We start from the raw sequence: 27854 nt of genomic DNA, 5'->3' as shown, positions 1-27854 counted from the left end.
AGTTTAACAAATGCGAAATATTTTTTATTATATTTCTTATTTGTATGGATTTTGAAATTATTAGACAAACGGCAATTTTTGTCTCAGTTAAACGAATTTCGTACTTATTGGAATTATGAAAAATCAAACTTAAGTTTACTCGAAATACTTAAATTTTATTCCCTTTCACGTCGTTGGCAAAAAGAAAGAGACAGAAAAACGATCAACCGTATATTGACGGTTTAGACCCCGGAAAAGTCACAACGCATCGTTCAAAAACATTAGCTTAATTAATTAATTAAAAACGAATGACCATATTTAACGTATTTTATTGTAAAATAAAAACAATGGGTGTAACCTAAAAATACAAAGATTATCACGCAGAATAAATAATTCTACTTTTACAAGAAAAGTTAAGCCCACCGTCTATGAAATTTTAAAAAGATAACTGAAAATACGGGTACGTCATTCGGTCAAAAATGTAAAAAATAACTGTTTTTGGATTATGGGATTTATGGGACTAATCATATGTCACTTAAAATGGAAATTCATCGCAAGGTAACTATTATTTTGAGAACACCAATGGTCCAACGGACGAGAATGTTAAATATGTTAAGCATAATTATGAAGTTTTCAAAAAAAGTTTTTCCAAGAAAGAAAAAAATGTAACTAAAAAGAATGCCAAAATTTATGTTTCCGACACCGACGGCTTTAAAGTACCATAATTGCCGTTAAAAATCACGCATTTGGGTAAAATTTATCTTGCACGTAATGTTGTTAAAGACATTATTCAAGAACATGAAATTTTATAATAAGTAACCATTTTGTTTTTATTTAATACGACATTGAATTATATTTTGTATTTTTTTCTCTCGAAGTATGTTCTCTCCGCTAAGGTAAAATGTTGTGCTTTTGATTCCTTTGCAACGCTCAAGACGATAAAAGTACTGTAAGTATCTTCTCTTTAGTCATAAAACAACTTACAATGCTTTCCACCGGTGGATCACCTCCAGCCTCGATGAGCAATATTTTCCATTGTTCTACCTCACTGAGTCGGTTTGCGACCACACTGCCGGCTGATCCCGCTCCGATTATAATGAAGTCAAATTGCTCGAAATCTGGAAAAATCCACATTATCCACATTTCCAGTTTACATATTATATAGGTAAGAAAATACTTGGATTAAAACTATTGTGTATTATTAAGTCTAAAATCAGTTAAAAATACATTGTTCGCAATAGACTAGGTGCTTTTTTTTGTTAATGATCTCAACGGACCCTGTTTGTTTTGGAGTATGAAATGTCTGTTACATTACAAATTAGAGTTAAAGTCTTACATTCGTACTCGTCGCTCGAACCGATATCTTTATTTTTATTTGCAAGTAGGCATAACTACAATGCGCTTATGAACGTCAAATAAAGCCGGCCCTACACCTCTGACCTCTGACCCTAGAAGATTAAATTTTCTTACTAAATAACCTGAGGTGTTATATTTACCACGGAATGTTGCGTTGCGTTTATAAGAGGTGTTATAAAACTGTTTTTTCTTTTTGAAGTGGGTAAGAAAAATAAAAACTTTAATAGCAATTCTAATTGAATCACAAACCTAGCTCATTAAAACAAACTATCTTTGAAAGAAATCGACCTCGTGTCGTCTAAGTCACTGCTAAAAGTGTACATGTTTGTCACACATTGCATTACCATGAAGTATTGAGTTTGGTGGCCAGTTTTCGGTGATCTCGCAGTTGGCGGTAGCAACAATAGCAGCAAAGACTAATATTTTAAGAACTACTGCCATGTTGTATTGCATATTATTGCTGAAACAAAAAGGTAAGATTTGTTATTGTATATCTTATCAGTTAATATAAGATATTCAATTCCTATTTATTTTAACATGGATTGTTATTTGAGTCTTCAAAATGTATTTATCATAAATGGCTTATAGGGATGGGTCAAAGTTGATGTATATATCGTCAGGCGACAACCAAAACTCACTATTATTTATCTCCACGGGACTTAATCGCGTAAAATAGTTTTAAAATGTACCTCCGACGTTTCGAGGACGGCGTTGTCCCCGTGGTCCCGGAGAAGACTGGCTAAAGTTGACATCAACATCTTCTAGGCGCGCGAGTTTTTCGAACTACCCGCACTTGGTCTTGTTTACTAACTTGAACGTTTTGCGCACTAGGGATGCTACCGGTCGACACACAACACTCACAATATTCGATTTTTCAACTTTCGATATTTGGTTTCGCTTACACTTACTAATGACTGGGTTCCATGTGGATGAGATCTTAAAACCTTCGTCTCGATTGAAATTTCTATGTTTCTTGATTTCAATGAATGATTAGTAGAAAAATCCGTGAAGCCATTGAAATCAAGAAACATAGAAATTTCAATCGAGACGAAGGTTTTGAGATCTCATCCACATGGAACCCAGTCATTAGTAAGTGTAAGCGAAACCAAATATCGAAAGTTGAAAAATCGAATATTGTGAGTGTTGTGTGTCGACCCGGTAGCATCCCTAGTGCGCAAAACGTTCAAGTTAATAAACAAGACCAAGTGCGGGTAGTTCGAAAAACTCGCGCGCCTAGAAGATGTTGATGTCAACTTTAGCCAGTCTTCTCCGGGACCACGGGGACAACGCCGTCCTCGAAACGTCGGAGGTACATTTTAAAACTATTTTACGCGATTAAGTCCCGTGGAGATAAATAATAATGAGTAAAAATCGTGAAAGTTTAAATCAGTGTTTTGCAAAACTCACTAATTACTACCACAAGTTAATAGCCATAGTGAACCATATTATACCTATATCAGCCTGATTTTTGTTTATTTTTTAGTAATTAGTGAGTTTTGGTTGTCACTTGACGATATACACCGTATTTTTTCCGTTTATAAATATTTAAATTATTTATTTTACGGGTTTATAAAAAATCTAAAATAATTTCTCCTGTCAATTGTGTCATCGACACGTTTTCATAAGAGGGGCCTTTTATATAATAAAATATTACTTCTTTGATCAAATAAATATTATTAATAAACTATCAATAATTATTTTAAAAGTAATACATTTTAGGCCGACTCATTGTAACTTATTATTGGATTTATTTAAACTATGAATAAATCCAATAATAAGTACATTGCTACTTCTATATTAATAATAAAGTAACTAGGTAACTAGATTGTCAATAAAAATGTAAACGCGCTCTAGTTTATTAAGTAATAAGCAAACCCCGCAACAGAGGTAGCAAAACCGTAGCATATGACAGTTTTATGTTAGGGTTAGTGATTATGATGAATCATTTACTTATTTATTGTAGGTACGTATGATTAATATGTATTAATACAAATTAAAGATAACCTTACTGCTGCTACTGCTGCTCTCGTTTCGGAGGCCAAGACCCTCTTTGGGTCGTTGAGCCATGTTAGTTAGTTAGTTACTGACCCTCTTTTTATTTTTTTTATTTTATATTTATTGGTTCACCAACAATTGTTTAGACTTTGTTAAGTATAACTACAAACGAACTAAGTATGGAGATAGGTCTATAGTTCGAAATTGTAGTGTCATCACCAGACTTATACACGGGCGTCACCTTTGCTGTCTTCCATTGTGGCGGAAATTCTCCCGTTGCCAGAGATTTATTGAATATTAATTTTAGGGTGTGAACTAACGCCGACGCACATGAATGTATGAAAATAGGTGGAATTCCGTCTGGCCCTGCGCCTTTTTAGGGTTCCGTACCCAAAGGGTAAAAACGGGACCCTATTACTAAGACTCCGCTGTCCGTCTGTCTGTCTGTCACCAGGCTGTATCTCATGAACCGTGATAGCTAGACAGTTGAAATTTTCACAGATGATGTATTTCTGTTACACAACACGCCGCTATAACAACAAATACTAAAAAGTACGGAACTTGGCCGGGTTTTTTTCTATCAATTCCTTTTAGTTTTTTTAATAGGTTGTCTTCAGTAATGATAGGAGCAACAAAGTGAAGGATGTTATTTATAAGAGGACTAGTGACTGTTGGTCACCAATATCATGATTACTGGTTATAACTTCCTTTGCATATACAGTTGAAAAGTAAGACGCAAACAGTTCGCATATTACATTGCTATTTGAAGTAGTACTTAACCCATTAGACATAACTGATGGATACACACTTGACCCTCCGCGCTTACATTTCACATGTGTCTAGAACAACTTGGGATTTTCCCTTAATTTGTCCTCTGTTTTATGAATGTATTCATTGTATCTTGCTTTTGATAATTTATTCAATTTTGATATAAACTTGTTTAATTTTAAATCAAAGTAAATAAATTAACATGTCAATATCATTAATGTTAAATAGGTTTCAATGTGTCTGTCATTTTGTATATGAAATCACATATTTTCCTTATTTCATTCAAATAATTATGGAATGAAATAAAACTATGAAAACGGATTATATCGCGTATATTGAATTTATAATACATCCCGACGTTTCGAACTCTTTACAGCGTTCGTGGTCAACGGGTGACCAACGCTGTAAAGAGTTCGAAACGTCGGGATGTATTATAAATTCAATATACGCGATATAATCCGTTTTCATAGTTTTATTTCATGAGTAACTATCGCGGTAACCGAAGACAATATTAATTATGGAATCTTTAGAAAATATTGGTGTGCTTGAAAACAACGAACATAATATTTTTTGTATTATATGTGCAGTGAATATAAAAATCAAAGAAACACAGCGTGGTCAAACATTTAGCGAGTAAAAGCCACCAAGAAAAGAAAGATCGTTTCTCGTCACATTTAGATTTTCTTTTAAAAGACAAACCTGGTATACAACTAAAAGACAACAAAATGTACTGTATTTCATGTAATACTTACATTCTACCAAAAAGCATGACATTGATCTTCATTTGGCAACAGTGACAACCCTGACGCACAATTGCTACAGATTTGCTAGTTCGATTGCAGGATATGGACTAATTAGCATTTATTATTTATATTGTAACGTTCTTAAGTTGACGTACCGTAGAACTCTCACAATTATTAAAAAGATTAACAAAAACACGCACATTAAAATAAATTAATTTAAACTTTTTTTTTAAACTACATAACTGTTGGAGCACAACTATAAAATATCAAAATGTATGGTTCTTAAAAGACAACTACTAAATGCAACTTAATTAAATATAATCGACGTGTTATTCCTACTTATTCACTAGTAATTATGCTCTTGAGAACCGAATGATGCCGTGCGGGCCGTGCCAGAAGTTAAAGGCCTACGCCAATGCCATGTAATTAGTTTAAGGTTAGCCGGATTTAGTATATGGGTATAACGCGTATGCATATTATAATTTATGAATGATTAGTTAGTACCTACATAAAATAACATTTTGAGACCGCTTTTTACGATCAGGTATTAGACGTATGTTCTATAATGACCTTAAATTTGATTGTGGGCACAGTGGGTCATTTACGATCCACTTTAAAACTGATATAATAATAGGTACGTGTCCTCCATTACAAAATGCGCTATAATTTTAAACAAACAACAGTCACAACGTATTTGTTCTGGTTTTGACATTTCGCCCGTGCATCTTTGCTTTATTGGTGCGCTGCAAGTGGTGATATATCAGTAACAATTCAAAAACAAATTGCTATAGATCAACTGTCGCTCTTTCCTACAGTAACACACACGCGATGTGATACAAGGCATTTTTATACATAGCTTGGGTGCGGTGACAGCTGTAATTTCCATATTATTTATGATATTAAATCGTAAAATAAGCAAAATATGTATTGAGATGACAGCTGTGACCGCAGCTCTGTTTTTGATGTTTAGTTCCTTTGTTAGTTATCTTTTCCTATCTTATCATTTTACTTATAGCCGATGAACTTGACTGATGAAATAAATTATCAATTAGGCTAGGTTCACACGGCGTAAACCGTATACCGTATACGGGCCATTTTATCGAATACCGTAGTGAAAGCAAAATTTGTATCGTAACGTTCAAAATCCTTAACACGGCGTCTATGCGGGAAAGCCGTCTAGCCGTATTAGATAAAATCCCGTATACGGTATACCGGAAAAATTTACGCCGTGTGAAGCTAGCCTTAGACTTCCTTATATAACTTTCTCATGCTAGCAATCATCATGCAAATATCTTAGATGAACAAATCAAATTAAAAACAAAGATAAACCCTATAAAGTTATGAATTAAGACTTTTTGTTGTGTAAGTATTGTATGTAAGTTTCCAACAGCTTATATTTAGGTAGAAAGATAAATAATATAATAACACTTTTATCGTAATTTTAATACCATTCATTATAAAACCTTTAGTGCGATTAAGGTAATTATCTACAAATTCGATTTTCAAGCTACGTGTTATTATTTATTTGTTCAGATGAGCAGTTAAACCTTTTTTATACAGGCAAAATTTTAATAATAGGGGTTTTCAGCAAATATTGTATCAAATAAAGTAATTTCGCCGGCCTATGTTTACTTGAGCGCTTCATTAAAATTACTGAACCTTTTTTATTAGCAATGTACACATTTTTTATTAATATTAAAGAGCTTGTTAAGTGTTTGAGAGGTATTTTTCCAACCCGTTTTTAATTCGGCCGTTGTGATGTTTATGTCTACAGTTTTAAATTGAACTTTTATTAGCTAAAGATTTAGTAATAATTTAAATAAAGTAGGTACTTTTGATATTTTTTTATGGATATATTAAATGAAATTAGTATTCCTGTAATTAAGTACTTCTTCTTCTTCTCGTGTCGATGGTTTCGTATACATTTCATATTAAGCGGGACCAGAAGGTAGCGACGCTTAACTTAATAATTAAGTACTGTAATGGTATTTACTAATTTTTACCACAATTTATAAATATTGACAACTAGCGACCCGCCCCGGCTTCGCACGGGTAGTTCAACTAATTTACACAAAACCTTTACAAATTCTACATATAAACCTTCCTCTTGAATCACTATCTATTAAAAAAAACCGGATCAAATTCCGATGCCAGTTTTAAAGATCTAAGCATACCTGGGACAGACATACATGCAGAGCGGAAAGCGACTTTGTTTTATACTATGTAGTGAAGATAACACAATTTCCAACAAATAAATACCCATTGGAAATAAGTAACTCCTTAAATAATTTCACTTTTATAATTAAACTTAAATTTTTAATTTTGAGGTTAATTTTATTAAAATTAAATTAAATTAAATATTCGTTTATTTCAGGCCTGGGGCCCATAAAAATGTTGTTAGTAACAATGCCTTAGTTATGTTATTAATTTGTAATTTAGGTTTTAGTTATATTTTAGTTTAGTTTTATTAAGTATTTAAATTTAAATGTTATATTTAAATATTATAATCGGAAGGTACGTTCTAATTAGCCCTTAGGAATCATAAAAATATTCATTAAGTATATCATTTATTTAGAACTTAAGAAATATGACCCTATACTTGCCTAATATGGCAATTTTTATTGCCTTTTATTATCAGTATAATTTATTTAAACAGTTAATTACAGTAAATTTCTAATTCAAAAAGACAAACATACATAAAGAAACAGCAATACACGTTTGTTGATAAATGGGGTTCTCGTCTGGGTAGCAAGGATTTTTTTTTATCTGAATCTGAGCCGTGTGTCATGGACGAACATGATTGTGGCTCTGAATATGGAAATAGTGATTTTTTGATGAAGGCGGTCATTTGAGGAGCGAAGATGAGAAGGGTGAATTTTGCGTGACGTTTCCTACAGGCGCTATTGTATTTTCCTATTCTCCTCTTCCGCGGAGTTTAAATTGCAGATATGACAATATTACATTTGATATATGTTATAATATTAAATTACAGAATCCATCGTCCGACCCCTTTGTCGCATTTGTTTTGCAGAATACAGCCTTTATGTAGATTAGGTACCTATTTCTGAGATTATATTCTAGATATCGGACACACGCTCATTTTGCATACAAGATTACCTTAACCCTTAAATAACTTCTGACGAACGACTAAAGACCCAAAGATTCGCAGTAACTTGTATGTAATACCATACATTACACATTACACCTTTTTAGTAGCTGGCACAGATATCCGAGCCGAGTTTTTTGATATTCGAGATTTGATATTCCATCTTAAATAATTTGGTTATCTTTAACGCTTTTTATGTACAACATATTAAATATATAACAACATAGACCCAAACTGGGTACCCAGGTACACTCTTATATTTATTATCAAACAGTTTTTTGGATATATAGCATATATGTTCTACTGGTTGAAATTAACTGTCTTCTGGTTACCTGAAGCATCGACAAAGCGCGGGATATTTGTTTAGGTACAACGATGGTGTGTATTTTTTGGACAAAAATTTAAACTTGCTCTTGGTACTACTTTAGCATCACGGTGTGCACGTTACGTACAAGGTTGGCTTGCCCGAGCTTATGTAATGTTTTTATTTTCTATTTGTCCCGTTGTAATTATATTTTATTGTTAAATAAAAGAAACACTATAAATGTATAGTGACTCTTTAAGTTATAATTACATTCTTATATAAACGTAACCTTTTCTGTTCGCAAGTTACCTTTACGATAACAAATTAAAAAGTTTTCCTTCGGCGCAGAGTAAATATTCGAAACAGTAACATGAGCGTTATCCAAACTAAGGTGGGAAGATGGGCTTTTTTATTTATTTATGTCCGCTATCACTAGCTTAGAACTTTAATTAAGAGTATTGCTGTCTATAGTTATGCATACAATTACACACCAATATTAACTAAAATATTTAGATGACTTTATACGAAACAACCACGAAACCCTCCCGTACTAATGCTACTCGTACATTTACGTTGTGGACATGTCGCCTCGAGTTTTATTAATGTGTTTCTGGCTTGATTATGAGTTGAAGAAAATGTTTTACTTTATCATTGATTTATGATATTGGCACGCGCTATGGACTAACTTAAAACTCTCATACTGTTTAGATGGCGAGCTTTATTTGAGAAAAAAAAATGATAGCAAAAATATTGTTTGTTGTATAAGTTTTAAAAACAGATATTTGCTCACATTGGACTGCGATTTAACGGACATGTAAATTTTTGCCCCAGCTGCCTCAGTGGCTGAAAAATTGAGAGTTCCGTAAAACTCGTACATAAATTATACCCTACTGATAAATACTGAGAACTGTTTCTCAAAGGTTGAAATTCAAACGACGTTGTAACCTTAGTAACTCAATTTTTAACAAGCACAAACGTCTGCGAACGATGCTATTAACCTTAGAATAAATGAGTGAGTTCAAGTCTAACCTAAGGCAGTAATTTTTCCACTTTTAAATTTATTCTAAGCTTAGTAACTCATACTGCCTTCGTTCTAGTAAAGCGAAACACGATTTTGAACTTCAACCAATGTTTCCATGCGGCCAGGAAAAAGGGTCGATCGAGGAATTTATTTACAAATACATATGTAAATAAACTCACTCACTCGTTAACTCTAAGGTTAGCTGGAAGAGATCCCTTATAGGGATAAGTTCACCTTTGTACCTAAATTTATATGAATTTAATGTTAACCATTTTTTTTTACAATAAAGTGATTTACTACTACTACTACTACATATGTACATTAACCAATTCCACACTCGCTTATGAGACTACAAAGGACCTAGTTAATGTTTGCTTTTATTTATGAGAATTGTCTGAAGTCTTTGTCTATATTTAACCCCTCACAGAAGCTGGTTTTAAATTGAGTGTTTATTGACTACACTTTCGGTAATATATGTAATTTATATACCTACCTACTTTTGGTAAATATTTCGGGATACATTTTGTTTGTTGTATAAGTTTTAAAAACAGATATTTGCTCACATTGGACTGCGATTTAACGGACATGTAAATTTTAGCCCCAGCTGCCTCAGTGGCTGAAAAATTGAGTTCCGTAAAACTCGTACATAAAACATAATTTCAAACAAATACAAGCAAATTGGGAACTAACACTCAATACATAATCACACTTCAATAATTCATTAATATAATATCAATAGATTGTGAAAATTAATGCATCTAAGTCGCACGTCTCGAGTTACGCGATAGAGAGAGAGAGATACTGAAATTGAAATCAAAATGATCATAGCTTTAAAATCTAAATGCAGGTCAATTCGAAGTTATATTCCAATATCCAAATGATGTCATTTTGTTATCATTAGCGCGTGCATTTCGCTCGTACTTGTTTGTAGTTTATACATTCGTTGGTGCGAGCGCAATATAAGGCGAAAGATAACAAAATTACATAATTATTACATCGGAATTTAAGTTGGAATTAGCCTCCTGCTTATCATGATTATTTGTGCGAAGGTCGGGTAAACTGCTTACCTAGGCCCACTTGCACCATCCCCATAACCCGGGGTTAAGCGTTTAAACCATTAACCCAATGTCAAATTGTACTGGTAATCATGGTAACTCCAGGTTTAACCGGTTAATCCCGGGTTAGTGGAATGGTGCAAGTGGGCCTTATAGTTATTCCACAGGTTATTCCTACTAATGTGCATGGTAACGTGGGATATTAAGAGAAATACTACAGTATTGTTTTTCTTACCACTAAATAACTATTTTATTTTTTATATAAGTAGGTAAAGTTCTAAAATACAAGTAAGGATTAACCGTGTGGGTTTCAAACCCATTACAAAATAATATCTAGACAAATATAAGAAAAGAAAATGAAAAATAATAATTAAATAACATGTTTTTCCCGTACCTAATGTAGTTATACAATCCATGCACGATATCTTATTCTATCATCAAAAATAAAACGTCTGTCTAAAAGTTAAGTTGGTAAGCAAAGTAAAGTTTAAAACCAGTTATAAAAGAATCCTTTTACAGTTACACTCGGATAGAATAAAATACTTGAATCTCAGTACTGAATGCAGTGATTCTCGAGACGTGGTGAAAGAACGGACCGTTGAAGAAACGTGAAAGCAGCTTTGTTTAATGCAAACAATGCTTTTTTTGCGTGCTGTCGGTAAGTAAGTTTAGATTAAGTTCGGTTGGATTTGCTTTATGTATACGGGAAATAAATAAAAAGAAAATAAAGCAACATTTTTTATACCTGTTGAACGAACGAGCGTTATAGGTCAAAATGAGGGTGTTTATGTGGATATAATATACCTACAATACAACGTCCAACAATAGAGAGCAAATTCGTTAGATACTTGTGATAATGTGAAACCAGCCAGTTGCTTATTAATTACCCATATTACATACCTATCTATGATAATGACTGCACTGTTCACTATGTTCTTTGTACATACATACATATAAATATATTGTACATGGTATCGTTCACCACTAAAATTGACTTTGTTTTCGCTAGAATTTTTTAATTTTCCCGCATGTAGTTTAGTATGCGTTAGACATATTTGGATATAACCGTGAAAACGGTTAAAGCTACGAACTACATACATACATAAGCTAGCTGCATAGCTTTAATATTTTTATTTTTTTATGCGTTGGTTTTTTTATGGCTACCTAATTAAATTTAAACATATATTCACATTTTCAACCTTTGACATACCAACTTGTAGGTAGCGAGATGGAAGATATCGGACGTTGATTTACGAATAAACAATCAATGTTTATTATTTCATCATTGCTTTTTAGAGTTCCGTATCTCAAACGGAAAAAACGAAACTTATAGGATCACTCGTGCGTCTGTCTGTCTGTCTGTCTGCCTGTCCGTCTGTCACAGCCTATTTTCTCCGAAACTACTGGACCAATTAAGTTGAAGTTTGTGACCCAAAGACGGACATGTAAGGTAGTTACAATACAGTATTATAGCAACATAACTAGGTTCACTCTTATATTTTTTAACTATCAGGTTTTTGCTTGGAGGATATAACCAACGGAGACGCCTTGTCTGTAATTTGCTGTACAAAAAAGTCTGCCAATTTTTGCGGAGGGGAACGTCAAATGTATACGTAACGACAAAATAGCCATGTCAGATAAACGTCAGTCCATACATTGTGTATGACCATTGGCTGACTATTTTCGACAGAGGGGAACGCCTGTTAATGGCTACTCCATTTGGTTATATCCTCTAAGGGTTTTTGGTCAGCGTGGCATACCTACGAGTATTATAGGTACTGGTTGAAATAAAATGACTGGCCTCTAGTTACCAGAAGCTTGGGCCAAGCTCGGGATATTTGTTTACAACAGTGTGTCTGTGTGTGCTTTTTTGCAGAAATTTAACGTTTGTTTTACTTTATTAGCATCACGCTGTGCACGTAACGTACAAAATTGTCGCGAACCCGTGTACTGAGTTAAAATATATTTTTAATATCAATGTCATCTTTTTTGCTCGCGTAATGTTTCAGTTTTTTTTTCAGCGCAGAGTAAATATTAGAAATAGTAATATAACAGCGTTCTCCAATTCAACGTTACATGGGGCATTTATTTTTCTAAGTGTAATGTCAGTAGCTTAAAACGAAACTAAAGGTTTCGTTGTCTATATTATTATTTAAACAATGACGTACTTACATAAAGTTCTTGCTGAAACTGAAAAATTAACCAAACCCTCAGAGCCTACATACAGGTTGTGGACACGCTGCGTCGCATCAAGTTTTAAAAGTGTGTTTCTGTTTAAGGTGACATACAGCTGCGTTACTGTTGCGGCCTTGACGCGGGCGCTGCGCTGTCAGTTTTTATTCCCTTGATAAAATAATTGACGTTCGTAGACGCATTATTGCCGCGATTAAAAAGTCTAATCCATAATTATAATTGTATTTTATAGTTTTTAGTGATTTTGAGTTGTGAATTTTTATTACTTGTAAACTTGTCGTTTAAAAGTACCCTTGAGGCCAAATAGGCTAAATAAATGTTTGAGTTTTCGTTTGATAAATAACACTTATGTTATCAAACTCAAAGAACTTAATCCTTGATGGCGAGGCTTTACTGATAAACACAGGGCTGTTTCTCAAAGGTTGAAATTCAAACGACGTTGTAAGCTTAGTAACTCAGTTCAGTCAGCTTAGTATACTGCCTTCGTTAGCGTGACAGTAAAGCGAAACACGATTTTGAACTTCAACCAATGCTGCGAGGGGGTCGAATTTATTTACATATACATAATCTAGACACGCGGTAGCGTGTCCAGCCAAGTTCAAAGAAAAAGGTATTGGCGACGCAGCAACCGTTACACGAAACATTTCGAGCTACTTTTGACCCCTTTACAACCTGAAACCTATTTAACTTACACGCATGAAATTTGGCACATTTATTCAAGTTTTTACGTATATGCTGTTATATTTGTCTGTTACTTTTCTAAAATTTTGTTTGTTGGTAAAAACTAGCCAAGTCAAATAAATCATTAATAATTTCAGGATTTTCTACACAGCAGCACAGAACTTGGCACCCATATAGATCTCAATTCTTTAGTCGGCGAGTCAACAACGAGACTTATTCTTAATATTGAACTTGGCTCTCATTTCACATTTATGTTTTTGTTGGTTCCCAAACCAATTCCACGTTCGCTTTTGAGGCGAATGAGCGGCCTAGTTAATGTTTACTTTTCTTTGAGAGAATTATCCGAAGTTTATATTAAATCCCTTGCAAAAGCTGATGAGCATAGCTCGGGCAGATCATCACAAAACCATCGCAAAACAGTTGTAACTCGAAAATAGAACAAGGGGTTTCAATTAATTTCTTAATAAAATTATATTTAACTAATGTCAATAACGGGTCTAACGCGATTAAATTTCATTGTTTTACCTTTTTTTCATCGTTCCGACGTATTGTTAATTTTTTTAGTGTTGCGTGTCGTGCCGTGGACAATAAACATTAAACAGAAACGGATACGGACAGATAAATTTGTTTGTCTACCCCGAACTTTTATATAAACTAATCTCGGGTGATTTAGTGTTGTTTACCAATATCTCAATTAACATTTTGCTGAAACGTCGGAAAAAAAGGTAAAATTATGAAATTTAACCGCGTTAGACCCGTTAATGAAATTAATTTTATACAAAACGCAGTTTAGTGTTAAAATTATATTTATTATGGCAACCCAAAATATTGGATACCGTAAGTTTTCTTTGCTTCAAAATATTTCAATCGAAGGTATTTTATTACAACAAAATAACAAAGTATAAAATGTAACCTATAATTAAAACTACATACAAAAGTAAAACTAATACCTTATAAATTAAAAACATGAGTGACTTAGCTCAATGGCTCAATGTCAAAGGTTATCTTTTTAAACCAGAGCGAAATATTTAATGAAGTTTACTTCCAAAACACAATTTTTATTATTACTGGGAGATTTCCCTGTGCTACCGGGAATGTTTTCCGAATCTAATTTAATTTATCTACAAAACTTGGAACCTATTTTGTTGTCGTAGGTATTGAATCAAATTAATTGTTTTACGCAAACGCTGTGCTGGTAATTTCATGCCTCTTACGACGTTTCTGTGAAAAATTCACTGCTCAGTCGTTGGAATAAATTAATGTTCCCTTACTTGCGGAAAATTACCGCGTAATCTTCCCGGTAGTTTACTCGTGCGAAATATTTCCCGGATAGGAATTTTCAGCGCCATAATCTATTTGTGACGTCTCTTTGTGGCAACAAAGCTCTTATTGGACATTATGCCAGATTTGGATTTAATTTTGAATAAGAATTATCGAAAAGGTTAAGTATATTATTAATATTATAAATATTAGTACCTAACCAGCTGTTGTTCGCGACTTCGTACGCGTGGATTTGTATGTTGGTGGTTATATATTCTACATAAGCATAGAACATTATGCAGCAAAAGATAGCAACCAAATTGTTTTAACCGGTTCATCAAAATGTTTTACAACGCATGATTTGTCTGTCACAACTTACGAAGTTTCAAGCCCCTAACTAAAAAAAATGTTCTCAAAACCCTTAGATTTTCAAGTCCACTTAAAAAAAATGTTCGCTCCCGATGCAAACTTTCAACCCATTTTAACTCCCTTAGACTACAAATTTCTAAAAACGCTGAAATCACTTTTCATAATTTCTACAACATTTCAAGTCCACTTTTTTTGTAATCTTTTATAATGCCTTTTTAGAAAATACATACAGATTGGTCCCGTTTTTGTCAAAAAGCAGTTCTGATGATGGGATCCATGAGGAATCGAGGGAGCTCCTCAAATGTGAAAGGCATACATATAGTGATTTTTGTATTTTTATAAACAAATCCAGCACTTCCATTTTAAAAAGTGACATTTGATGAAGTGGAACTGCTGATGATGATCAGAACGGAACTCTTCAATGACGCATAGTTCACGTTTAGCGATTTGTCCTCTTCGTTATCTTTGTTAAGCAAGTTAGGTTTCAAGAAACATTTTTGTCAAGCTCGAGTTCTGATGATCGGTTCCATGAGGAATCGAGGGAACTCCTCAAATGTGAAAGGCATACATATAGTGATTTTTGTATTTTTATAAACAAATCCAGCACTACCATTTTAAAAAGTGACATTTGATGAAGTGGAACTGCTGATGATAATCAGAATGGAACTCTTTAATGACGCATAGTTTACGTTTGGCGATTTGTCCTCTTCTTTATGTTTGTTAAGCAACTTAAGTTTTTAAGACATATTTTTGTCAAGCTCGAGTTCTGATGATGAGACCCACGAGGAACCGAGGGAACTCCTCAAATGTGAAAGGCATACTTATAGTGATTTTTGTTTTTTTTATAATAAATCTAGCATTTACATTTAAAAAAGTGACATTTGATGACTGATAATTATCAGAATGGAACTCTTCAATGACACATAGTTCACGTTTGGCGATTTGTTCTCTTCCTTATGGACCCAGACCTAAACATGGACCCGGACTCGGACCCGGACCCGGGTCTGAACATGGACCCCAACTCGGACCCGGACCCGGACCGAACTCTGACCCAAACTTGGACCCGGACTCTGATCCGGACCCGGAAATGCTACTAGAAAAGTGGGTTAGGTGGGTGGTTGGGTTTTGATCTGCGATTCTCACAGAACAGAACTGCTATCAAAAAAGTAGGTTAGGTTAGAGCTGTGACCCTTACAGAAACGAAATGCTATCAGAAAAGTAGGTTAGGTTAGGTTAGAACTGCGACCCTTACAGAAACGAAATGCTACTAGAAAAGTGGGTGGTTTTACCTCCTTTTCTACATTATTAGGCAAAAGATGCTGCCTTTTTTATTTCATTGTCTGGAATCTAAGAGTGCACCATCAACAATAAGTGAACTTTCAGCGGCATCCCCCATTGAAGTCGGTTTTTTTTTTCTTAAAAATTATCTTGTATTGATTCATGTCCCGCGATCAAAAAATAATGTTTGATCTCCATACAAACTTATGTTTATATATTTAGGAAACTAATTTCTGCCCGCGAAATTTATCTGATGGAAAGATGATGATGACCTATTATCGATAGAAAACTAACCTATGTCCTACCCCGGGGCTCAAGTTATCTCCATACCAAATTTTATTTGCATCGGTTCACCCGGTTTAAGCGTGAATAGGTAACAGACAGACAAACAGAGTTAGGGGAGAGGAGACGGGTAACCAGCCTAAACCGGTAGGCGCAGTTTTATTGCAAATGTCAAAGAATGCATAAAGAATTTGAAGGAGACCAGAATTATGATATAATGTAATTAGATGCAAAATTGAAGTTGGTTCAAACTACAAAAAATTGATTGATTAACTCCGGGGGTAACAATATTGCAAACTGTTGTTTGAAAACTATTACCAGTTAAATACGAAATTGAGCTACGGTTATTGCTGATAAAGTTTCATTGACATTTTTAGTGCTACTGTGTCATTTATTGTTTAATAAATATATAAAAATGGAGGAAAATTAAAACTACGTTTGTATGGCGAAGCGGTCGTCACTACGTACGGTGTAAGTACGTCTTCGTTCATTAAACGGGTTAATTATGTATTTTCCTTTGTTTGAAGTTTTGATTCACGTTAAAACACCCGTCAGTTCATTAACTAGTTTCTAAAGTTAATTTTTTACTTTACAACTGACATAGTTAAATCCAGGAAGGTTTTTATATTTCCATCGCCTGCACTAGGCGAGCGTATCCCCAGTATAAGCAAGACTTTGCAGTCCATAATACGTATAGCTAAGAAATTAATTGTATATTTCTCTACACTGACCCCCTGACTTATATTTTACTCATTCTCTTGAGACGAACACTGGCCTGCACTATGTAACCAACTGGAAATATAGTTTTCACAACAATATAATAGCAATCGCTTGCCGAATGTAAGACGTGATCGCTCGGACTGTAACCGAAATAAGAGAATTCTTTCAATATACGTAGAATGTTACGAATTAGAAGCTCACACTCTGCTCACATTGCATTGGGTCGCTCAGAACTACGAGTATATTCACTCAAGTTTAATCAATAAGAATACATGAAGAGGTCGAACTCCGACCAAGTAAAGTGTTTTGTAAGAAACTCATGTTTTACCTGAACGTCCAAGTTGTGATAAACCTTCACACCTTTGTTCTTCTTATTGTTCAGTTAATAGCGTTGTTAACAGCTTTTGTCGATTCATAATAAGTAAAAGTTGAGTGTTGCAAGTATTTGCTCGTTAGAGAGGAGTTTTTAGAAGAAACACGGAAGTTACGAAGGTATAGTAACTCCGTCATTTGTACTTCTAAAGAGTAAACCTTTCTTTTATATAACAATCTTTGTACGTTGTCCATAGATAGGTAGGTACATGGTAGACTTAGCTAATTGCCTAGTTAATTGTTAAGTACATCTTATTACTTATGGTGGTAACTTCAATTTAATTTTGTTGGAAACATTTTCATTTTATATATAAACATCCTAAGCGATTTACATTCTCTTATATCATACTTCTTTTTCCATAATAATTATTACCACACGAAGGAAACTCTAACATTGTTTTACTAATTGTTCTTGGTAATCTATAGCGGTTTAGGTTTTTAGCGGTTAATCTAGAAACGTCAGTATTTTAAAAGTAAAACTCAATATTGTCGTTACCGCGATAGTTACTCATGAAATAAAACTATGAAAACGGATTATATCGCGTATATTGAATTTATAATACATCCCGACGTTTAGAACCCTTTACAGCGTTAGTAGTCAACGGGTGACTGAGGAAAAACTACAAAGTGCAAAAATACCCACATACAAAAAATAATGAACCATCATAAACTATAAACTTTAAGGGTGGTTGTACATGCAAAATCCGCGAAATAAATTCAATATACGCGATATAATCCGTTTTCATAGTTTTATTTCATAAGTAAAACTCATTTATTCCTACTTGGTTCGTAATGAATTAGTGACAGATTTTACACTCTTATAACTCCAGTGGGAACAATATATAGGCTTTTGTTTTGTGTGGCTTTTACATCTGCATGAAATAAGATCTTTTTCGAGCAAGTGTGATGAAATAGTAGATTGTGCAACAAGGGCATAAAGCGATCCATTTTTATCCGAGCCAATAATAGTCGGGGATAAAAATGGACATTTATGCCTGAGTTATACACTGCTTTTCACTTTGATTATGAGTAAAATATACAAAAATATCCAATATTGTAGGTTATTTTACCGTATTTATTCAAGAATAAAGAAAATTGTACTCGGGCCGGTCGGGGACGCGGGGCACGCCGGTCGGGAGCGCGCCGGTCGGGGGCTGGCGCTGGCATATTGTATGGCAGATTTTGGACATGATTGCTGTCAATAAGGGTTGTAATAGATGATTTTGCTTTATGCACTAGATCTTAAAAAGCGATTTCATGTCGTCTACGCACGACATAAAGTCGAACTATATTACGACCATGAGAAGTAAAAAACAAATTATATAACAGCGTCTAAATTATTTTTACCAGATTATTTTTCTCAAAGACGAGACAAATTTGATATTAATTGCAAAAGTTAATTTACACATAATGCTATCTCATTTTTAAAGTTTTTAAATATTATTAAGAGCCCACTGTGTCCCACTGCTGGGCAAAGGCCTCCCCCTCTTTTTCCATTCGTCTCTGTTTAGTGCTATATCTGGCCAGTCTCTCAAAAAGGAGTCCAAGTTATCCCGCCATCGCCAAGGAGGTCTGCTGCCGGATCCCCGGTTTGACTCGTGGGGCTCCCAATCCGCGGTTATCTTGGCCCACAAGTCGTCCGGCTAAATATAGGTATAAGTAAGTAGTTTTTTAGGTACGCATAGTTTTTTCCATTATATATTGTATGTACTATTTATCAGCTATTTATATTTTGCGATCTAGAATAAAGTAGTACGATTATTATTTAAAAAAATCAAGCTAACCGAGTTCTATAAGCGCCCCATCACTGCCATTAATTTTATTCACCATAGGTATTGAAAAATAAATCTATTATTATCACTGAAATACATTCAAACCCATGCGAATGATACAATGTTTATTCTAACAGGCAAAAAATGACAATAAATCTTTGGATATCTGTATAGTGCGCCTCAATCTCGCTAACCGCGTTGTCGACACATTTCCGTCACGAACAGCAAATATTTTAAGACAGCGTACCTACTACGTAGTAGGCGAACAACAGCGAATCAATCCTTTGATACCTATAGAAGTGTCCTACATGGGCGATCTCGTTGCGAACACGAACGCCGTGGTGGGCGTAAAACACGAGAATGATTATTTATGTATGGCTTTCCTCTGCACCTCTCTGTTTATGTTCTTTTGCAGATCTCTTGATTCCTAAATCCTAATTCAATTTACCACGGTAACTGCGAATCAGTCTAGCTCGCTCTGTTTGCCCTTAGATCATGAAAAATGAAAAACATGTCTGCTTTTTTAAAATCGGTAAATGTACATTAAAATAAGTAAAACATGTTACATTCGGGTGTAGCAACAGATTTGATCATTTTATTTAAGGCCGTTCCATCGGCTGGCCGCTATCACTGTTACATTTCGCAAGAAAGAACGGGAAAGGCCATGCGCCAAGTGTCAATTTTGATCGAATTTTGTCGATTTTTATTTATTTTAAAAACGTTGCCTTACAATATCGAAATTCGAAAGCGGTAAAATTACTATATAAGTTAAGATTGTTTTTTCTACTTCTTTTGTTTAAAGTGCCACATAATAAGTAACCGAGTAAAGTTGGATTAAAGGTCCTAGTTAGAGGTTACTTTGGGAATTAATTGTATCGAGCGAAATATCATAATTCGTGTATCGGAAAGATAATATAACCAAGAACTACATATAAGTATTACATTTTTTCCACGTCTACGAATATCAACGTCTCTTAGAAAAATATGATCATATAAGGAGATTTTTCGCCTTCTGGCTCAGGGAACCGCCTTAATGAGTCGCGTTCGATCACGAACAAATTCGCCTCTTGCTATTCATGCCGCCTGATTTGTCCATATTACGGTCTTGTGTATAAATAATTTATATTTTATAAAAAAAATGTACTATAACTAACAATTAGTTATATATAATATTTTCTTATTTGCTGCAATTCGAAGCTGTATGTTTTAATGGATAAGCGTAAAAACTTCCTGGGCGGGTACGCATGGCGAAGCGACATTTACAAATCGTCCCATTTTTCACACGCATCTGATTAAAGTTTTCGCCAAGATCTGTAGATGGGTTGTATTTTCCTTACACGCCCTAAATGTCCAAGAAAGAGATGCCATAGATGGAATTTGGGCCGCCAATGACGCAAACGACGTCTGTCAATCAGAAAATTCCAATTGTCGCCTTTTGACATATTAAAGGCTCCTCTGGAGTTGCAGGCGTACATAGGCTACGGAGACTGCTTAACATCAGGCGGGCCGTATGCTTGTTTGCCACCGACGTAGTATTAAAAAAAACAATACTTTATCATTAGTGCTCAAAAATATCTGATTATGCACTTGAACGTCTGAGGGCTTTGTAAATAAATTTGTCAACACGATATGTCTGATCATCAGCACCTCCACATATGGTCCAACCTAGGAGCTCGGCACACAATATGCCTGGAAAAGGTTTACGATGACTTTCCAATGCTCAGAGCAGGCACGGATCGGATTCATAAACAAATTATACCTTCGACAAAATGTACAAAATACAATTACATAAGGACAATCACGGAGGACTTAATACCAGTGAGCTCAGAATCTTCACTGATGGGTATTCCAAGCTGATTGCTTGGGCATCAGCAATGCGGCGGCTACCATCCCTGCAAGGAAGGTAGTAGGATCCTCCATCCACATACTATCCGACAGAAGAGCACTCTTAATGGCCCTATATTACATTAAAACTCATACATGAATGCCATGAACGACTAATTGAGACCTCCATATGGCATACCTGTATGTCATAATAAGAAGCTCACCCTTCAATGGATCGAGGGACATAGTAAATCCTGGGGTACCGACGGTGCGGACGAGCTTTCCAGGCAAGGATCAGGTGCGGAGGCCATTGACCAGGAATCGATTCTCCCGATGCCTTTTAACAATGTACGCTCACTGCTGCTGGAACGTACAAACCACGACACACAGCACACTGGCTAAACCAGGCTGGAGGCTGACAGGCCATACCTGGCATCAATGAAAGACTCACGAAGTCGCGCTTCCAGGATTCAGCAGGTCGCCCTTCCTCTTGAGGGGTTGGGGTCGCAGGATTAGCCCATACCCCACCCCCCCCCCCCGTCACGAAAAATAGGCGTCCGTCGTTGAGTTACGAAAACCTGCCTGTGCTACAATACGATATCCTCACAACATTCCTGGAAAGGCGAAGACCTCCCGACACATGGTCGTTCAATGTCAAGAGGGAGATGAAAGCATTGAAAGCTCAGAACCTTACCCCTATACCCCAGGATAAAGCGCTTTGGCTCCGCCGTACAAGAAAGCCCAGATAGAGCTAGGACTAAGATAAGGAGAAATAAGACTATAGATTATACCAATCAACCACGTGTCAGATAACATTACTACACTTAATAATAATAACGTTAAAAACATTTAAATATTTTAAAATTACAAAACTTGTAAGCAAAATTCAATCTTAATTTAATATACTTCATGGGTAAGTTACCGTAATTTCTCGGTAATTTACGGTAATTTTCACTAATGAAAATTACGGTAAGTAAGTAATTTCACGGCGGCACATCACTAGTCTGATGGCATCCGTAAGTCCATGCGTCTCGGTTCGCGGCATGCGAAATGGGTTATTATGATATCGATTATAAGGACGATACATATATATTTTTATATTTTTAATTGTGTTTTTTACATTGTAATGTGTTAGACCTACGTTGTCTTTTATGAACGGATTTATTATTATATTACATAACCAGTACGATTACCACGAGTTGGCGTTAGACATTTACGTTAGCGTCTGCGCGAGATGGACTAACTATCTAGCGACTACGACTAGCGATACGGAAAGCTAGTTTTAACAAGGAACAACGCGTTTTCACCTAAAACGGGTTTGTATGGCAAGCACATGGCAAGTAACAATTATATTAGATATAAACTGGACAGAATAGGTCGGAATTCGGATATTGATGAAATAAACTGAAGGCAAGTACAATTTGAGGGACTACCTACTAGTAAAGTACGCTACTCTAACATCAGTCTACCTATACGTAGAACGGTCATTTTCGATTTTTTACCAATTCATAACCATTTTATAATACGTAATATTGTTAAATGACCAAAACAAAATCCACAACGAAGGTTTTGTCCAAATGACTTTAATGAAAGTGTATCAGTATTCCATGAGTAGAATTAAAGTTTTAATATAGACTCCATAGTTCACATTGGTCCTACCTCGCTACTTGGATATGACATTAGTCAAGTGTAAAGTTAATCAACATATTATATAAATAACCCGAATTTCAATGCTAATAAACATGAGGTTCATGAGATCACGAGTTTATTGTCAGCATTCATAAATTTGCCGATCGCATCCCCTCAATTCCACTAATACGAAGGTTTTGTCCAAATGACTTTATGAAAGTATTAAAGTAGTAAGTATTCCATTAGGCCGAGCACATGATTGGTGCGACAGTATCTCGCCGCGAGATAGACTACCCGTCTTTTACTAACTGTATGAATTAAAGAGGGACGGGTAGTCTATGTCGCGGCGAGATACTCTCGCGCCACTCATCTCGGCTGGAGTAGAATTAGAGTTTTAATATAGACTCCATAGTTCACATTGGTCCTACCTCGCTACTTGGATATGACATTAGTCAAGTGTAAAGTTAATCAACATATTATATAAATAACCCGAAAAAATCCTAAGAAACAGTACCCGTGAAAAGATCTGAAATTCAATGCTAATAAACATGAGGTTCATGAGATCACGAGTTTATTGTCAGCATTCATAAATTTTCCGATCGCATCCCCTCAATTCCACTATCTCCACTAGAATAAGTTTGGTCTTTGATTACTCGTAGTTATTACTGATCCAGAATTCCAGTTGTACAAAGCTAAGGTCGTGACCAATTGTGTTGATTTCAAGAAAGGGACCGATGTTCAAATATAAATACGATAACGATACAGTAGTCTACCGCGCTAAGGTCTCTTTTAGTAAAGACGACACAAATGTCTCGTGAATTACGTAGAGGGACGAAGGGCCGTTTACTGCCGTATTTGTTGCAGGAAGGGTTTCAGGACGGTTTACATTATTTGCCTAGGTTATATAAAGGGACCCAATATTGTCAAATATACTTACGGTCAACTAAACATAATATCTACACAATTTTTATAGTGATAAGTGTCGAAACGAATGCATTATTTATTGCGTGGGTTTCAAGGCACGAGGGTTAAACCATCGCAACGCTCAAGATTCCACTTTTCATAATTTCATAATTTGCTTTGTTATTTTGAACGTTGGCTTGTAAAGATGCACACACAGTACTTTGAATGATGTGGCAATACGAAGGCAGCTACACCACATTTAAAGTAGGTATATCATGGCTGTACGTAGTGCAATCTACACTTACATTTGTGAGTCATTGAATAAGAAATCAGTTTAATAGTATTCATATTATTATGAAAACAAATCTAATTGTGTTCGATCCTTATGGATAGAAAACAGTTACAGAGCGATGCTAGCCGGCGTACTCGGTACCCTTATTTGCATGTATTTGCATGCATTATTTACTATGTTTTATGTGCAAATAAATGATTGATTGATTGATTGAAAACATATGACTAGCGTCTCTGTTAAGGTACACTAATATCTGGGAGACCGAGCTATGCTCGGAAAACATGTACCAACTCAAAAATGCGTGTTTTCCCAGAGATAACACCCGGCTAGATCGATTTTTCGCCTCCGAAAACCCCCATATAGCAAATTTCATCGAAATCGTTAGAGCCGTTTCCGAGATCCCCGAAATATATATATATAGATAGATATATACAAGAATTGCTCGTTTAAAGGTTGTTCAGGTACACTAATACAGAGCAGATATGCTCGTATGCCTTTGTTTTATGCCAAGCAAACGTTGTTTTGAAATACCTCTGTATTATGTTTTCAATTTAACTACTTAAGGTACCGTACGGATTCTGACTACACAACAGCATTGCAGCGAGACATTACTGCCGCGAATGTCAAAATAACTTTGTGACAGCAATGCAATTGGCAGTAATGTCGCAAAACGTGAAAAAGGTAATTTTATAGAGTATTTACTTTACTGTATTAAAGCTGGGTGTATAGTCTGCATCCGAGCGGTACGTCTATAAACATTCTATCGGCCCAATTCGAACAATGCTTCTTAGATATACATTTTTGGGTAATATGGCTCCATCGATACTGTCGATGATTTCGCCAACGTCAAAGTGGGATCCATGTGGGATCGAATTAATATTTCTTGATATAAACGATAAAGTTATGTCTAGCCAGACACGGTTAGATGTAGAAATACCAAATGCTCGTAGAGCACGACGTTGTTCGGTAGTTGGGTTATGAGCTCTTGTAAGGCGAAAGCTGGACTTTGCAAGGGCCACGTGGGGCCACCTTAGCGTTGACGCCTGAATCGTGGTTAAACTCGTAATTAATTCTTCATTATCCGCAAAGCGTTATGCGCAAGTTTACTGCTTAATAAGCAGACATCGTAAACTGCGAGCGAAATCCATTGAAATGACGTACTTTGACTTGACAACAACCCTAGTACTTCAATGGATTTCGCTCGCAGTTTACGATGCCTGATAATAAGCTATCAATATTTTACTTTAAACAACATTAATGAGCAAAAACAAAAAAAATAATCACGACCCGATGTGACCAAGACATTGGTCGACAAGAAGCTCCTAGATCACTGCGGTACGATACCAACCTGTCAGTGTCAAAAGCGACGTTTTTTGTTGAAGAAATGCCACTTTTGACACTGACAGATCGTTATCGTACCGCAGTGATCTCTTAGAAGCATTGTACGGCCGTATACTGTCATTCCAAAGCCACAAAGCTTTAAGTCTATTTTCAAGTATAATAAAATAAGTAAAAAGCATCGCATCCAAGTCCTTCCAAAAGGAGCAAGTGATGTGTCTATTTTCATCCGCACAGCTGCTCACGCTGGTCATGAAGTATTTTAGACCAGTCTACAAAGAAGTTCACATACCTAAAGACCAATTTGAACGTAGGTACACTGACATCAGAATGATATTTGAATCATATTATTTAGTTATCGTACGTCTCGCCCGCGCCAATACATGGGCAAGTACGAGCGAAATGCACGTAAACTAAATAAATAACATGATTCAAATATCATTCTGATTTCTGATGTCAGTGTACTTGCAAATTGGCCTGTTAAATAGTTAATCTATAATTTAGCAAATTTTCAATAATCGGCATGTTAAGTTAAAGGAAAAGTTTCTTGTGTACTGTACAATGAACTGCAAAAGTGCATGGACACATTATGAATGAAATACATTCATAAATCAATCATAGGGTTTTTATTTAATTTATTGATTGGTAAAGTCCCTGACTTCCCTGTCTAGTCTTAGAATGAAACTTAAACCTAAATTGTTTTAATAGTTCAAGTATTGAAAATAAATATAAATAACTAAATGTATAAATGTAACTTCCCGGTTTGTCGCGTCGAACGCGAACCTCAACAAAATAGCAGGTAAGTGTATGCCTTAAACAGTTTTAATTGTTATACTGGCAGCACTGACAGAATATTAAAAGGTTTAACAAATCTTTGACAGTAGGAGGTAGAAGACGTTTTTTCCCAACGGAACAATGTTCGCGTGGGCGGGAAGTAAGTTGTGAAGAAAGAAAGAAGACCTGCGGGTTTTTAAATGGTGTGTTAGAAATATAGTATCATCATTATTTGTACTAGAGAGATGAAGGGATATCCAAGAATGAAGAATGAGAATTAGAACAGAAACAGCCAAGAATAAGCCAAATGGTTGTGAGTGGACAGGGTCGGGCTATAAGGGGAGTTGTGGAGGCCCGCGGCGGAGAATGAATTTCCGCCAAACAATCAGAATAGAAACTAGAATAGAATGTAAATTGTATTAGAATCTAGATCAGAATATAAATCTAGAAATCACTTCATCTCTCACTCTTTAGTAATATGTGGTATATTCTCAGATGTATCTTGTCGTTATGTCTTGTTAGAACTCAGGCATGGTTTGATATTAGGGTAATAAAGAATATTACTCTAGTTGCCAGTCTTGTATAGATATAGACGTCACGACACGGTTGTCCTGTAGCTACCTAGATAGTATTTAGGTAGTAGGTAGGTATTTTTATTTCTGCTGTTACGATGTATGTTAACATTATGTACTTAATATTGAACCTCCAGGTCTGTTTCTTAAGTATGTTAAGTACGTTTGTACTTCAAATCCATTTGTATATGTCTATGAAAAACAAAAATGAGATAGGTACCTGCTCTAAATACATACTTCTATACTATGCAGTTTAGAATTTCTAAGGCACTTTTCTTCTATGAGTAATGCGAAAATAATCTACCTAAAATTGTCAAGTGTCATGTCAAACTTACTTACATATATACTTTAAAATGAGTATGATTTTCTTAAACAAAAAAGTGTGATTTATGTACCGAAACTCAGATATCAAGAAAAAAAATTATACTTTATATTTAAATAGTAACTAAAATTGTATTGGCGCGATATTTCCCAGTGACTACGGACTTTATACGTAAACTGCACTTGTTGATCGGGCTATATAGTTCATTATGTATAGGGCTCATGCGACCGTGTATCGAGCACTGACCACAACTAAGTTTTCGGATTTTCGGTGCTGTGCGTGGTTTGGCCTGGAAACGGTGAGCACAGTGAGTGGTTCCATGGGAGAGTTAGTAAAACCGTAAAACTAGCTGCAACAAAACCTGTAACAAATGACTAGGTGTAAGTTTATCTGGAATAAAAAACGAAAAAATTTCAAAAAAATTATTTCGTTTTTAATTTTTTTACCATTTCAAATATTATGCAAATAACTTCACTTTGTACATTGTTATTTTAAACTATGTACTATTATTGACTCATTAAAATTACAAAAAGAAATCACAATGTAAACATTCGATCCTTTTCCCTAAATGGCGTCCCATTGTAAGTAAGTAGACTCCGGACTTCACCTTTATGAGAATCCAACCAAACACTTTTATTTTCAGTTTCAGAACAGCTTACCGGGTCTTACAGACCCATATACACTTCAGTTTCAGACGTCCGTTGCTTGTGACGTGAGTGCGACGCACTGACAAGCAGGCGAAATGACGAATCGACGCTACAAACTATAATGTGAAGGTACTAAGAACGGCATCATCGTGCAAAACTTAACGGACAAGTTAGAGTTCATAATGAAGACCACTGGGTCTAGCAGACCCAAAAGCGACCCTTCCTTCTATTGTTACCCTTCGAATACGGAACCCTGAAAATAAACTACCAATTTCAAAAAGTAAAGTTTTAGTAATATT

The 27854-nt window shown here is 35.2% G+C and overlaps 1 protein-coding gene across 2 annotated transcripts in view; it reads right to left on the bottom strand.

The window, feature by feature from the left end:
- The window catches only part of LOC134744271 (ecdysone oxidase-like), a 299205-nt gene that overhangs the window by 1842 nt on the left and 269509 nt on the right, over positions 1-27854 (bottom strand). Inside the window, exons 1-2 of one of the 2 annotated variants that reach the window (XM_063678020.1) lie at positions 1680-1808; positions 964-1097 (exon numbers count right to left, since the gene is read on the bottom strand). The exons of the other annotated variant lie outside the window; for it this stretch is intronic. Coding sequence (XP_063534090.1) covers positions 964-1097; positions 1680-1788 — 243 coding nt within the window. The 5' untranslated portion in view covers positions 1789-1808. Of the gene's footprint in view, positions 1-963; positions 1098-1679; positions 1809-27854 lie in introns of those variants that run through there. 2 annotated transcript variants of the gene reach the window in all.

The sequence above is a fragment of the Cydia strobilella genome, chromosome 9 (assembly GCF_947568885.1).
Source record: "Cydia strobilella chromosome 9, ilCydStro3.1, whole genome shotgun sequence".
Taxonomy (NCBI): Eukaryota; Metazoa; Arthropoda; class Insecta; order Lepidoptera; family Tortricidae; genus Cydia; species Cydia strobilella.
Note: the sequence above shows the minus strand (reverse complement) of the source record. Positions and strands in the feature narration are given on the sequence as shown.